Source organism: Calypte anna, chromosome 2 (genome assembly GCF_003957555.1).
Source record: "Calypte anna isolate BGI_N300 chromosome 2, bCalAnn1_v1.p, whole genome shotgun sequence".
NCBI lineage: Eukaryota > Metazoa > Chordata > Aves > Apodiformes > Trochilidae > Calypte > Calypte anna.
This window is the reverse complement of record NC_044245.1, coordinates 30216242-30231435: the sequence shown is the minus strand read 5'-3', so window position 1 is coordinate 30231435 and position 15194 is coordinate 30216242. Positions and strand designations below refer to the sequence as shown.

Here is a 15194-nt window from a genome sequence, read left to right as displayed (position 1 = left end):
CTGCCCTCAACAGTCCAGTGAGAATTTCATGCATTTGTTCTTGACAGCCTGCCTTTCACTTTGGCTTCTCCAAAGATTCTGAGTTCTGAGCTTAATGCAGAAATTTTTTTGTCATGTGTTTTATGTTAGATAAGAATAGGTGAATATAATGATACTTGTTATTTTTGAGTGTATATAGTGATTTTAAACTCTTGAAAATGGAACAAAAGTCTCTTTTTTTCTAGTTTGAGAACCTAGCAAATATACTGAAGCTTCCTGGTAAAAAGACATTTAACAATATGGACAGAGAATTTTTGGAAAAGAGGAAAAAAGATTTAAATGCATATTTGCAGGTAAGATGTTAGTTTTTTTGATTGTGTTCTAGGTTGGAATTGTTTTCTGAGGGGCAAACTTTGCTAGCACACTTTTTTGTTGTGGTGGTTTTTTGGGGGGGGGGGTTGTTTTTTTAAACGGCAAAAAGCTGTGTTGCAGGTGGTATAAAATCATAATTAGTATATTAGAACTTCATATTATCTAATAATTTCAATTTTTCTTTGCTGTTTTGTTTATTTTAATCTGGTTCTGTCCCAGCTCATTGGAGCAGATGAGGTTCCCAGCTGTGTTCATTTTGAGCTCTGTGCCACTTAGCTTTCTTCCATTACACTCATGTTTGTGGTTACTTTCTCTTGGGCTGTGGCATAAGCATTGACATAACAAACCACACAGCTTCTTCATTCAGATAAAGCCCGTGTCAGCCCAACTAAAGGAATTCAGTTCTGTTTCTTTGTAGGGACTTTTGGGTCATTTAGTATTGAAATATGTTGACCAACTCAATGGACACATTAACAAATAATGATGATGAATAAAACAATGTGAAATCTGATTGTTCTGTTTAGAGTGCTATTTTTCTTTCTCCTTTATGTAAGATATGTGCCCAATTTTAACAGCATTTTTTTTTTCAGTCACAGCTTTATATTTTTTTCTTGGAGCTTCAGTATCAGTTTGAGTGGTGATGAATGCTTATCTTTTTTTTTTTTGTTAAATGCTATAGTAAATGTGATAGCTATGGGAAGTACCAAGAAGCATGTTATTTCCATATTGAAAATAGTGTAACATTGTAATAAAATTTAGAAAATGAATGAGAATACATTGCAAGATGTTGCTTTTTAAATGGGGCATGGTAAACTCTTACTAAACTGAATTGTGTGACCCTTTTCATTATTTATTTAAACACCACCTTTTAAAAATTGTTTTACTCAGCTCTTGCTAAATCCTGAAATGATAAAAGCTTCTCCAGCTTTAGCCCATTATGTATATGACTTCCTGGAAAATAAAGCCTACAACAAAGGGAAGGGAGACTTTGCACGGAAGGTAAGAACGTTTTGCACTGTTGAGGGAACCTTAGAGCATTCATTAGTGCAGTGAGTGCATTAAACAGAGATGTTGAACTGGTATTAAGTGGCTATATAGCACTTTCAAAACAACGTGAAAGTGAGTTGCTTTAGTACTTTGTGAGTGGCAAAATATCTGATGACAAATAGAACAAAAAGTTTAACATTTTTGTGACAGGTAAATGTATTTGTATGAGTAGGAAAAAAAATTTTTATATTAGACATAGTGTGCACACCAAGACTGCATTAAAAGTGTTTGTTTTAAGGTACTTTCTGTCAGACATTTGTGATTATTTTTCGAAGTCTCATTCCTTCTAATTTCTTTTTCAGTTCTTTACTCTGTATTTGCTGCTGTAACCGTGCTCTCTGCTCTTCAGCCCAAAAGATGAAATGCATTTCCCTTCAAAAGCAGATGTTAGATATTTAGTTGTAACCATTCAGAGCCATTGGTCAGATTTGGAGATCAGCATCGTTTTTGTCAGCCCACCAGAACTCTTCAGAGAAGAGATTCTTTGTTTAGTTGACCAGATTCTGTGGGCATCTGCTTTGCAAATATAGCTGGTTTTATACTTTTAGTGATTTTGCTATAAAAAGCATCTGCAACTGTATTGTCACTTCAAGTTGTTGTACTGCCTCTATTCCTTAAATATTTAACAGTGAAACAGTTAAATATTTATTGAGGTTTATGTAATGATTGAGTAAGATTTGATTTCTAGCTTATCAAGTTCTTCATAAACTTAACTTTTTGAGGGCATCCCACTAGTATTTGTGCCTCAGTTTGGACTGAATTCAGAATATGTACTCACAGGAAAATTGTAACATTTTCTTTGGAACTACTTTGGTTTTAATTATACTTGCCATGATATTAAAGCATATTACTCCAGTGCTGTTTAGAAGAGACATGTTTTAAAGATAAAGAGTTGAAAGCAGAAGTGAAACATCTGGAAGTAGGAAACTTGGAAGGGAGAAATGGCATTGAATGGAGAACAACAGGAAAATAAATTCAAACTAAGAAAAGCTGAGGGATGGGAAATGGAAATGACTCAGGCAAAAGGAACTGTTGCAAGATGTAAATAGCTATAGTTGGGCTGGAAGGAATGAGAAACATAAAAGAAAGTGAAGCCAAAACTTTATTCTGCATTCTGTAATGAACGTAAGCAATTTGACTTTTTCTTTGTATTATTCTCTGGAACAGTATGATACTTCTCATAGTGTGTTAATAGACTGGTGTCCTCATAGATTATGCATTCTGGTTAAACATCTTCCCCTTCAGATGGACACATTTGTAAACCCACTGCGTAACTCTATGAGAAATATGTCAAATGCAGTCAAGGCTCTCCCTGACAGCCTGGCAGAGGGAATGACTAAAATGTCAGACAACATGGGTAAAATGTCAGAGAGATTGGGACAAGACATAAAGCAATCATTTTTCAAGGTAAGAAAATATTAGTAGTTAATACATACTAGTGAATTAGTAAGAGATTAGCCATAAAGCCATTTAAACTTATGTTGTATACTATAATGAAGAGTCGAGTCATTAGACAGGAGGGCAATCTGGTTTATACATACACCCTTGTAATAAGGTCCAACAGTCATATTACAGAGACATGAACTTCTCTTTGCAAATAAATAGCACGTTTTAAGATGGCATCTACAGACTTGAAGCAATCCTTCACTTAGTTTCGTGCAGCCACTTGAGAAGAACAAGCCATTGGTTTTGATTATTATTTTACCAACCATTCTTATAAAGCTAGTTTGCTGCTTTCATTAGAAAAAAATATATTTTGAAACTTAGCCTCTTTTCTGCTTATTCCTTGCCAACACCTTTTTTAATGAAAATTTCTTTGTTTTTTCTGCCATCTTTCCTCATCTCTTATATTCCTAATGTGTAATACCTTAGAGGTAGGAAACAGTAGCATGGAATGTTAGATAATCTAGAAGTCCTGCAAAAGTAGTAATACTCCTAAAATGTTAAGTCTTGCCTTCCTTTTCCTAGCCCTTCTCTTTCTGTGTGTAACTGTAAGGTCTGTAATCAGGGTTTTTTCCATTTTGTGTTACCAAAACTGTTATATGTGGCAGATGTAGAACAGCAACTGAGATGAGTTAACTCTTAAACCATGAAAGGGAATGATAAATCTGTAGTGTGCAGGGGGGTTTTGGTTGGTTTTGTTTGGTTGGTTGGTTTTGTTTGGGTTTTTTTTCATGAAATCACTGCCTCTGGGCTTTGCTTGTAACTTCCCTGCTGTTAACTAACAGCATATCCACAGTTAGGTCCATGGCAGAAGTCCATGAGTAGGTGAGATTTGAGGTGAAGAGAAGATATTAGTCCTGTATGAATTTTGAGGTGTTTTTCAACTGAATCATTAGGCACTTGAGAAAATACATGTGGATTGTCTTAAAGGTGTTGATGACTTGGATAGCTATAGGAGAATATGTACAGGATTGGTTTGTTGGATGGGAAAGGACTACTGTGCATTTATCTGCAGTAGTATGCTACTGACTTTCGACCAAATGTTTGGTCTTCATTTCACAAACAAATTGGTTTTGAAAATTGATCTCTTTTACTGGTATTCTGAAGTGGTTTTTCTTACATAAACACTCTTTTTTCATTGTAGGTGCCTCCTTTGATCCAGAAAACATATTCAGATCCTGATCACTGCCGTGTTGCAGCACCAATTGATGACAATGTGAGTCTGACATTAGTCCTTTCAAAGTTGACTCCTTGCAAAACCAAATTAACAACTTACATATTTTATTTTAAACCACATATTTATTGTTTCCTGATGTTATACCAGGGACTTAGAAACAGTTCTTCACTTTCAAAAAGCAGCTTTATTGGCTTCCTACTAAAATTATCATCTTTGTTAGCACTGTTGTGTTTTGCACAGCAGTGGAATAACTTAGAACATACATGCTACTGTTTCTGTGTTTTGTGGGAAAGGGTTTGTTTGGAGGTTTTTTCCTTCTCCAATTCTGTTTGTTGAGAGATAGCATGAGAGATAGACTGCTATCATAATTTGCATTAGCATTTTATGAATTCTGATTTCTGCTGTGACCTTTTTTGGGGGGCATTTATTAAGTGATCAGAAATAGTGTTTCACATGGTTTTAGGAAAAAAACAACAACAACAAAAACCCTGAAAACAACAAAAAGCTACAAAACAACAAAAACCACCCTTCAGAACGTGTCCCTAAGTAATAAACTTTTAGTATCTAGAAACCTAAAATGTGTGAAGTGGTAATATTAGAAACTTGAAAGTGAAGTTTAAGCTCTTGATATTATAAGCTATGGTATTTTGCTATTGTTTTGATTGAAACGTTGATCATATATGTGAAAAGCACTGGGAAAAAACTTTTATCTCTAAGTAGGACACAAAGGCCATAAGATTACCACTGATTATATGCAATTTGCTATGGTTATAAATCTGCACCTGTTCTTCCACTCACGTTTTGAGTTTTTTGGTCACATCAAAGCATTCCAGTTTGTCTTCCTGTGCATAACTGCTACCATGGGTTGCTAGATGTATTTTTGTTCAAATAGTAAAGCCTTGTTCATCTGGGTTTTCTTTTTTCCTGTTAATTTTCACAATGTTGCACTGGATCCATAAATTTGTAGTAAGAAATATATATCTTTGATACTCAGAGGCTTCTGTTTCACATGGGCAAAACAAAATATCATTCAAGTGCATTAGCAGTTTCTCTGCAAATGTAAAATTAATAGATGCTACAATTCTTGATAGCTTCTAAGTTAACATACCAAATGTTTCTGAAAGGCTGATCTCTGATATTTTAAAACCTCTCAGCTGTTCTTTTAAAATGCATTATTCACAACTTAGTCACTCAGTCCATTCTGAATTTCATGTGGAGAAGCAGTACTGTAAAAGTGAGGCAAAGACTGAGGTTTATGAATCCACTGTGTTCAGTTGTGTACACGGAAGTGCTGTTGTAGTTCACCAAAAATGTTAACATAACTGATTGAATATTGCAAAAAGTGTGGGTAGTTCCTGTAAGTGCATGCCATCTATCTCCCAAAACTTTCAGTTATTGAATCCTCTGTTTTAGAATTTTCATAGTTGTTTTTTTGTAAGCCGGTCTACATAACATCTTCTCTTAAAGAGTAAAATTATTCTTTCCTCAATCTGCAAGTGTAAAAGTACTTAATATCCATGCATGTTAGAACAATATCTAAATAAAAGGCAGTTCATTGCAGTGAAGTGTCATAGTTCTTAAGAGGTTCTAAGTTTGGTGCAGTGTATCCACAAGAAAAAGATGCCAAAGAAAGGCCCCTTCCAGAGTTCTGATGTTAATGCAGCTGGCAGCAGAGCTACAATAGAAAGAAGCCAGAAAGAAGCTTTTTCTTTAGGACATGTTTACTTGTATTAACTTGGGTGAAATAGCACTTCTTTTTGAGTTTTATTTTAAAAATTCAATTTATCTAATCCTAGTTTAGGATTAGATCTTTAATCTTTACCTTTGGTATTAAATCTTTCTTTGCTGTTAGTGATGTTATTTATGGAATAATCTTTATTAAAGTAAAATACAGAGCAAAGTGTTTGCTATTTTTCTGCTTATAATAAAGCATTTGACATGTGAAGAAGCTACTAGAACTGTAGCTTTCTTGCACAGAAATAAAAATTTAATGCTAATACTTTTGCTTTCTTGATCAGGTGGATGACAATATTCCGTTGAGGGTAATGCTCCTCCTTATGGATGAAGTTTTTGATTTAAAGGAAAGAAATCAGTGGTTAAGAAGAAATATAAAAAATCTGCTTCAGCAACTTATTAGAGCAACATATGGTGACACAATTAATAGGTACTACTTTTCTTACATAGAGCAATCACGTGAGTCAGATGATGTAGACTGTGTCTGTAAATCCTCTTTGGTATTACTAAATTATTGTTGATAAGATCTGCATGCATTCCTGTTTGAGGAGGATCAATAAACCATGAATGTGTAAAATGAAGATAAACACAAAACATTACTGAAACACAAATTCTGGTAACTCTTACATGCCAGAAAATGTCCAAAAGAGTTTTGACATATCAAAAAAATTCACACCTGGGACTAACTCAGTCTGATTTTTTCTTGTTGTTTTACACTATACTTCTAGTTAATGCTATTTATTACTTTTTGTACTATTTCTGTTTTCATCTCTTTGGCACAAATAATACACTGGCATTATCAAATTATGTTTGACTGCACCAAGATACTATGTTCATTTTTCACCCTTACACTTTAAAGGTAGAGGAAGAGAGAAGGGAAAGGACTTGGAGGGTTTGTTCTACCCATACTCCCCCATATTGTCTGTAATTCACATACTTTTTGTTTTCATATAAATGCAAAGCATATTACTAAGTACTGAATAAGTAGTGTTTCTTACCCTCAGCTTAGGGTAAGAAATCTTAGGATTCTTAGGAGTTTTAAGGAATCTGTGGGTTTTAAGATTTCCCTTCTAATAATTTGTTTCTGACATGTAAACGAAAATACAGAAAAAAAAAATTTCTAGAAACAAGACTCGCATTAAACTGTCACTCTGGATTAGTGCCATGTGAATGAAAAGTACAATTTCTGGCAGGTGATAAGTAGTTTCCTGTTACTTTACTGGGACATTCCTCACTGTATCCTTACTTGAGACCTGTGCTTCCAAAAACATGCTTGCCTGTTTAACAACTCTGAATACTGCTTGCTATTTTGAGATTGTACTGTCAGTAGCTGAGTTTGTGCACAGGCTGCTGCTTTCTTACTGTAGACGTGCAGAATTATTTTGCTTCTACATTGGAAGCTATTCCAGATACACGCAGCTCCCTCTGATTCAGCAGTAATACCATGTCCTAGCAGATTATTGGGGTTTAATGGCAATCTGCAGATAAATCATATTTTTCTATTTCTTAGGAAATCCAAATTATGTTTAGGGAAATAATCCTGGGATTATGGTGAAATACAGATATGTATATAATTTCTATAAATGTATTGGATGTTTAGCTATGTGTATGTGTTGATGAATAGCAGTAAAGTTTATGATCAATCTGCATCTCATGTTAATGATTATGAAGTAAATTCATACATAAGTATGGTAATTTGAGATTTTAAGTATGTCCTTTGTGTTCAGAAGCAGAACTTGAAGGGTGCCTAATGAAGAAGAGCAGAACATCTATCTAATACTGATGGGAGATACAACATAAATTTTCCAGCCTGCCTGGCCATTGCACTTTTACACAAATAGGAAAAGGCTTCAGTTTTAGGAGTGTTTAGTGAGTTTAGATTTTATCTTCAGAATCAGAATTCACTTTCCAAGTATGCAGTTTTATAGAACCTACTTATGGCATTGGAGAAAGCTGAAATTGCGTTTGTTTTGCACCAGGTCGCTCTCTGAAACAATATATATATTTGGTTTATCTTTTAAAAATTAAATGAGATTTGTTGCTTTGATTTTAGAAAAATAGTTGATCATGTTGATTGGATGACATCTCCCGAGCAAGTAGCAGATGCAGTGAAACGCTTCAGGTATGTCTTTTATGCTAGATGTTAAATATGGAGCATTTGCCAATTGATGTCTAATGTCTGTGTATCCTTCATATTTTTTGAGAGGAAATTATTACTGTATAGAATTCCAGTTGGAGCCTTTTTATATGTGTTAGGTGAGAGAAAGTAGTTGTCATAAAGAAGAATATTTGAGTTTTCTCTTCTGCCTTAGAAGTTCTGTGTTAAACAGTATAGAAGAGCTAGAGTATAAGTGTACTTAAGAATTTCATATTACTGGATGAATTAACTTGTTTACCTTAATGAAGGCATGTGCAGGCCTTGCCTTAAAATGCAAACAATAATTACTAAAAAAATCCTGTTTCTAAACTAATATGTGGGCAGGTACAATGTAACTGAAGTCTCAGTGCGAAATTATCGAAGGCTCTGTCATTCTGTTTCCTTAAGTCTTACAATCTCAATGACTGCTGCAGTGCTGTTGAATGACAGCCACGCTTCTTCATGCTTTTTTTTTTTTTTTTTTTATGGGCTGAAAGATATAAAGTAGGATAAAGTTTTAGCCAAAAGGTCATACTTTATAGATGCCCTGTTATTTCAATTAAACAAAGTCGGAATATGTGCTTTTTACTCAGAAAAAGAATGTAATTTACTAAGGCAGAATACTTTTTAAGAGAGACACATCTTTTGCATTGGGCTTTATACCAATGGATATTTCATCTCGGCTTTAGCTTATTGATAGGTTAACTACTGTCACAGATCTAATGAAGCAATTAGGAGCCCTAGACCTCGAGTCTCTCATTGGCAATAGAGACTCATTGGTAAAAGCAAATCTTTGGTATATTTTATGTAACAGTTATGTGGTATTTGAATGTTTTTGGTGTGCACTATTTTCTTAAATTTTTTTCCATCTCTTCTTGCGCTAGAAAATGCAAATGGCAGCTTCTAGTAGGTTGAATATGCTGCACTTTTTGCTTTTGATTTCTTTTTTTACTTTTTCCAATATTTGAAGTTGGTGTTAGGTTGTGTGCAAATTACTTTCTTGTATTTATTTAATGAGGTAGCTTTGAAGGTTTAAAAAGAGCCTTTCACTTGATAAAATTTTAATGTATTTTGACAGATTTGCTTTTGTTACAGAGATGCTTTTTGGCCCAATGGCATTTTAGCAGAAGCTGCTCCACGGAGGGACAAAGCTATTAGAATGAGAACAAGAGTGGCAGGGAAGACCAAATTGCTGGAGGTAATGCCAAGTGAGTCTGGGGTTAAAGTCTAATAATATTCCTTACTATATGTTGTTACTGTAATTAATGTTGGTATTCTTGTTAATAATTTAAATGTTAAAAAGAAAAAGTTATATATGAAATGTATTTAAATAAATAATTTAAAATTATTAAAGCACTGAGCATTTTCACATGTACTGTGACTTTGCAACTCTACCCAACCCCATGTTTAGTTTCGTTAGTTTCATTCAGCTTAGTGCATGAAATACTCCAATATTCCAATATACCACGATTTCACATGAAATTTCAGTTCCCTTTATATATATAGTGCAAAAATGAATTAATTTTCAGAAATTCTATCTGCTTAAATCTCTCTAACTTTCATTTGGTAGACGAGCTGAAGCACATCTTAGGCGCTGAGACAACACGGAAAGGTATTCTTCGTGTCTTTGAAATGTTCCAGCACACTCAACTGAATAAGAGAATGGTGTATGTGTTTCTGGAGAGCTTCCTAGAAACCTTATTTCCACAAAATAAGTTCCATGAGCTCTTCAACAAACTGCATTCACGGTCAAAGCAGATGCAGAGGTATAAGCAGAGACTACATTCTACTCAAGCGCCTTCCTAGCAGAAAAGGTGACACTTCAAACCTATTATGCTGGTGTATGTTTGTCCAGGACTAATTACTTGGGCAGATTCTCTGGGGCTTCAAACTCACATGCTGTTATTTCTGCACCAGTCCTCTAGTGTCACATATTAGGTTAATAATGCATCTGTAAGACCTGTGGATCTTCTCATCTTCAGTTGTAATTCAACCACTACCAGAAGGGTTTGTGTGTCTTAAATGATTTGGTGCGTCTTCATGCAACATTGAGAAGAATACTGGCCCAATATATCAGAATGCTGATTCCTTCTGTTCCTGAGTCAATGTTTTGGCAGCAATGAAAAGTGCCAGACTGTTCAAGTAAAGCACAACTATTGTGAATCAACGGAAGAAAAAGATGTTTTGGCACTGGGAGATGTGTGATAATCAGGTGGAATTGTTCTATGTTATGAGTGTTGAGGCTCTGTAGGGCTCTCTTAACATTCCTGTAAAGGCTGAGCTAATAGGAAAAGCAGTCCAAAGAACAGCAAGTTCATAGGAGCGGGGAGAAATACAGCCCCAGCATAAAGTACATTTATTAAAGGAAACTTGAAGTAATGTGGCTTTTATGCCATACTTACTTCACCTTTCATGGTTTGAAAAATAAACTAACATTAGATCTGAAGGGGAGTTTTAGTAAAGGCAGAGGTGCAGTAAAAAGAAACCCTTTATTCTGATTATTCTGTAGCTTTAAGGGCCATAATCTGCTCTTATAGCATCTGGCATACATATTGCATATAACTTCAGTGGAGGGAGGGCATCATATTTATGTTCATTTGGTGTATTTGAACATATGTCAAGTTGATAGTTGTAGGAGGAAGGGGGTACATGTTTTGAAGAGGACAGAAAACATGTTAGGAGATGAGGAAATTGCACTAAGACACAGTTTACACACAACTCCCCATTAAAATTTGAAACTTTTTTCGGTGTAAAAGACTATGTCTAACTAAATTGAAAGATTCCTTATCTTTTAAGTGTGTAAGCCTCATGTGAAAAAATATTAAGAATCAGTTGGTTCCTCACCGGTAAAGGATTTCATTAGTCACATGCAAACACTTGGAAATTCCTGAATGCATCTCATTGTATATATGAAAATAAAAAGGAGATAAAACAACAATATTTTTTTAAATATTTTTTTTATTTTTTGCATAGTGTAAAATTTTAATAAAAATTTGACGCCAAGGCCCCACATCCATCTGCTTAATTTCATTGAAGAATTTATTTTCAAATAAAAAAAAAGTAACAACTGATTAGTCCTGTTTGGCCACAGCATATTTCAGTTTGTGCTTTCTTTTTCATAGTCCCCAACTGTTTTAAACACCATTATCCAGGTGAACAGAAAGTAATTGTATAGAGTCCATTTTTTTCTGAACTATAAACACAGTTTAAGATGCAGCTATTATCGAGGATCCTTATAGTAATTTGTGTATTAATGGGAACAAATGATCCTTTTACGTGAGGGCGGAACACAGACCGTTTATGAAAGGGTTTTAAGAGAAGATAGAAGGCTCTCAGAGGACCTATTTAAATTGACTGAAGCCTCTATATAGATCATTTTTTCTCATGGACTCTATTAATGCAATGTAGCCTTTTATCATACTATTTAATGATGATCATATTGTACTGTTAACATTCTCATACAGTATGCATGGGCTCAAGTGCACTTGTTTTTTCTTTATTGCAGAACTAAATACTGTAAATGAAATCCCTTTCTTTTGTAATCCCTAGGAAGGCAAGTTGGTAAATATGTAAAAACCCTTCCCCCTTCCTCTCTGCAGGTTCTGTAGAAGCCGTGATGATTTAAGTGCTGTTGAATATAACAAAATTCTTGAGTCTGTGTGAAGTAATCAACATAGCCAGCTCCTATTGTTTACATGCTTGTATCTTCCTCTGATGTCAGGGTGCTCAAGCATACTTGGCATCTGACTGATGAAAGATAGTTCAGCAATTGTTCTTGGTGATACAGTAAATATATCATTGATCCTAGCAAATCTCTTTTATGTCTTTTAAATCACTGAATTTGTTACTCAGTATGAAAGTGGGAAGTTCAAATACTGTTTTGTCAGACCTGTGGAACCTTTTATCTATCTGTAGGTACCATGAAAAATTTCAAGATAATAATGATCATTTGCAAATTTGGGGTTTGTTTGTTTTTTTTAATTATCTGGTACATTTCTGTACTAAAATAAAATAATATCTCTAGGAATGTGAACTGAACATAATACACCACGTTTATTAGTCATTTTACTTCATGAATTTATTAAATATATATATATATACCTATACACACACTTATATATTTTGTGTGCATATGTATATATGTATTGAAATTTTGTCTTCTGTATTTAATTGCAGAATGTGGCTTCCTAATTCAGTGGTGCCTGTTGACTGGCAAAAATCATCAGAAAATAATACTTTTTGTTAAAAAGCATTTGTGTGTATCTTTATTTAAATGGTTTTCCTGTTGATAATTTAAAATACCCGCCCTGTCAATCCGTGCAGCCTATTCTAAAAAGTCTCCAAAACTGAATGTTGTTAATATACAGCACTTATGTGTCTGGGTGTATCTTCTGGCCTTTGGGTGCTGTGACTGGCCGCTGAAAATTGTGCCATTGTCAACAAATGCACTTGTTTTAGCCTTAATTATTTTTAAGAGAGAAATAGCAATTGAATTTTTTATTTGGTTCATCCTCAAGCTTGTGCTGCTGGTGTTTGCTAGAACTAAAAAGTAAATTTAAGTGCTACCAGAATGTGTACCAAAATAAGATACGAATTCCACAATCTAAATTTTAATTTTGTGCAATATTTTCATTTAATGCATGTGTATTTGAATAACTGTAAAATAAATGAATTTTTAATGTTTTGAAGTCTAGGTTAAAAACGTCTTCTCAGCTGAACAGTTTTGCATTCTGTTGTCGCATTAGTTTATTTAAGGACTTGTTTTAAAAGTCTTCTTTGTTAATCCTTTGTTAATTCCCTTGTTCTCAATGATCCTTGCTCATCTGAGCAAAGCTCATATATTGCAAGGGACAAATCTGAAGAGCACATCTCATGAATATAGCTGTTATAAATTCCTTGTGCATATCATTGTACAGAAGTGTCAGCTGTGTGCCTAATTGTTCTATTGATGCTTTTTCCCACCCCTCCCCCTCCTCTCTCTCGTTCCCCTAACAAAGAATGAACATGAAGCAGGCTGCCATGGCCACTTCTACTCAATGGCAGAGGACTCTGAATATTTTTTTTTTTTTGGAGTTTGCATTTATGTTCTGTCCAATAGAAGGCTAAAAAAAAAATTACACTAATAAAGTATTAACAGGATTATTACGAGTCTTCAACTGTTTATTTTTCAAATAACTTTCTCATTATCAGGTGCACATGTTCCTCAAGTCTGGAAATAAATCACTAAGAAAATAATACTCAAGTGCTATTTAAAACATCAGTCGTTCCTTGATTTTTAAACAGTTTATGAACTGGATTTGTTTTTAACAATGTGGAGTATCTTACATTTTAAAAGGACATATGCAAAAGCTGTGCTGGTGTATGGTGTGGGAGGTTTTTCTATATTTTTGAGTTCTTTTTACTCTCATTTTTTCACCCCTGGGTTTATTTTTGCAGCAGCTGGATCTACCATGGGAGCACAATTGTTACCCTTGATATATTTATTCCAGCTGTTTCACATTCATCAAAAAGATGTCCTGAGCTATAGAGCTGTTGGTTCTTTGACCCTAGGGTAAAGTGTTTAGCACTTTCACTAAATTACACACTTTTGCTACAGGATATAGACACATCTCAGGAATTTCACTAGCTGATTGCAAGTTCTTATTTGTTGAGGTTGTTATCCTTGGATAATTTCATGGAGAGAGATTCAGCTATAAACATTTTTAGAAATTCAAATACCTGCCATTTGCTAAGTGAGAGTAATTACGTGCCTGTGGTTTATTTAACTCTCCAGTCTATTACATTACCTGGCTTGCATTTGTTTTGATCTCTAATGGATACATGAGGATTGTTAAAGCTTCTCTAAATTTCAATAGAACAGCATCACTCTGCAATAATTTATATAACCACAAATATAATGGTTTATGTTTCAAAAGAAAGGTAATCATAGAATTGAAGCAATGAGTTCGTTTTTGTAAAGTATTTCTGAAGAAATTAAGCTTTATTTTACACTTTGAAACATCTGTGCCACTGCAGTTTCCCTGCCATGCATACAGCAATATGTTTGAATACTTTTGTATTTAAGTGTCTCAAATAACTTTTTCCCATGCCATGTCTCTCTTGTATTACTGGGGCATGTTGGGGTTGGGGTAATGTGCATGTGTCAGTTCAGTTATTTTCATACCTGCTGTAGAATTCTTGTTTGATGTTTTATATAAATTAATTTTGAGGGTGGGCTTAAGTATGACAATAGATTATATTGAATTTGTTGGCAATCAAGAGCTACTTATGGGGAGTAGGGAGTGTAGGTTTCAAAATCAGGCTTGCCCTTTCTTTCCATAAGAGTTTCAAAGCAAGTCCCAGGTAGTCTGAGTCTGTGTTCTGAATTTTTTCAGCTTAAGATCCAAACCCAAACCAATTGTGAAACCAAACTAATTCTGAATCAAGTCGAGAGCTGATTAGGGAATTTTCAGATACCAGTTGACTGGAGTTTTAGGCAAGATTTCCTGATAAAATTGCCAGAACTGGGAATGTTCTTTATTTAGAATGTGGAAGATGTTAGTGCAAGTTACCATGCACAGAATAGCTAAAATTTGAAAGAAATTGTTACTTAAAAAGATTTCTTAATTTTTTTTATTTTCCCCAGTACTGTGGCACTTACAAAAATTTCTATGCACAAGTCATGTCATGTTAACAAGCTAAAGTTATTGTAGCTTGTGTCTTATTTTTTGGTTTGTCTAAGGCAAAGTTCTCCTTTTTTTTGTTTTCAAGGAATCTGTGCAAAATGTTCCTTTGTAGTCTGTTTAAAAAGAAGTATTTTTTCATTTTACCTGCTCAAATTTTTATTGTTTGTTCTTTTGAATCACTGCCTTGCCAGCAATCCCTACATTTTTTTGCAAACAAACAAGACCTAATTTTAAAAAATAAGATGTTCTTTGAGGACAAAATAAATAGAAGCTTAATTCAATATTCTATTGTCTCGGGTAATCATATCAGTGCAAAGAGAACCTGGAGTGTCATGGAATTGGGAACTCATGAATTTTGCTGACTTTGTGCAGTGCCATGTAGCAGTAACATAGCTCAAGGTTTTCCTGTTTTTCTTATGTCTAAGTTCTAAGTGCTACTGAGGCTGCCAGTTAACAGTTGTGCTAAATGTCTTTAAACGTGCTGTAGCCCATTTATTCTGCTAATAAGATAAATGTAGCCTGCAACAGTGTGGGTTTGATTGACGAGTGTTATTTAGAATCAAGACACAGGCTCTCACCAGTGAAAGAATTTACTGAATTACCCAAAGTTATTCCACATATAAACATTTGTGCTATTTCA

General features: G+C 34.4%; 1 protein-coding gene across 6 annotated transcripts in view; it reads left to right on the top strand.

Annotated features, from left to right (window-relative positions):
- SNX13 (sorting nexin 13) overlaps window positions 1-13028 on the top strand; it is a 62704-nt gene extending 49676 nt beyond the window's left edge. For 3 of the 6 annotated variants that reach the window (XM_030444772.1, XM_030444770.1, XM_030444771.1), the window contains exons 19-26: window positions 225-332; window positions 1240-1350; window positions 2644-2805; window positions 3986-4057; window positions 6037-6182; window positions 7806-7874; window positions 8985-9097; window positions 9460-13028. In XM_030444772.1, coding sequence (XP_030300632.1) covers window positions 225-332; window positions 1240-1350; window positions 2644-2805; window positions 3986-4057; window positions 6037-6182; window positions 7806-7874; window positions 8985-9097; window positions 9460-9695 — 1017 coding nt within the window. In that variant the 3' untranslated portion in view covers window positions 9696-13028. The remainder of the gene's footprint in view (window positions 1-224; window positions 333-1239; window positions 1351-2643; window positions 2806-3985; window positions 4058-6036; window positions 6183-7805; window positions 7875-8984; window positions 9098-9459) is intronic. The other 3 variants (XM_030444775.1, XM_030444774.1, XM_030444773.1) reach the window with 3 other exon arrangements.
- Window positions 13029-15194: the final 2166 nt, after the last annotated feature.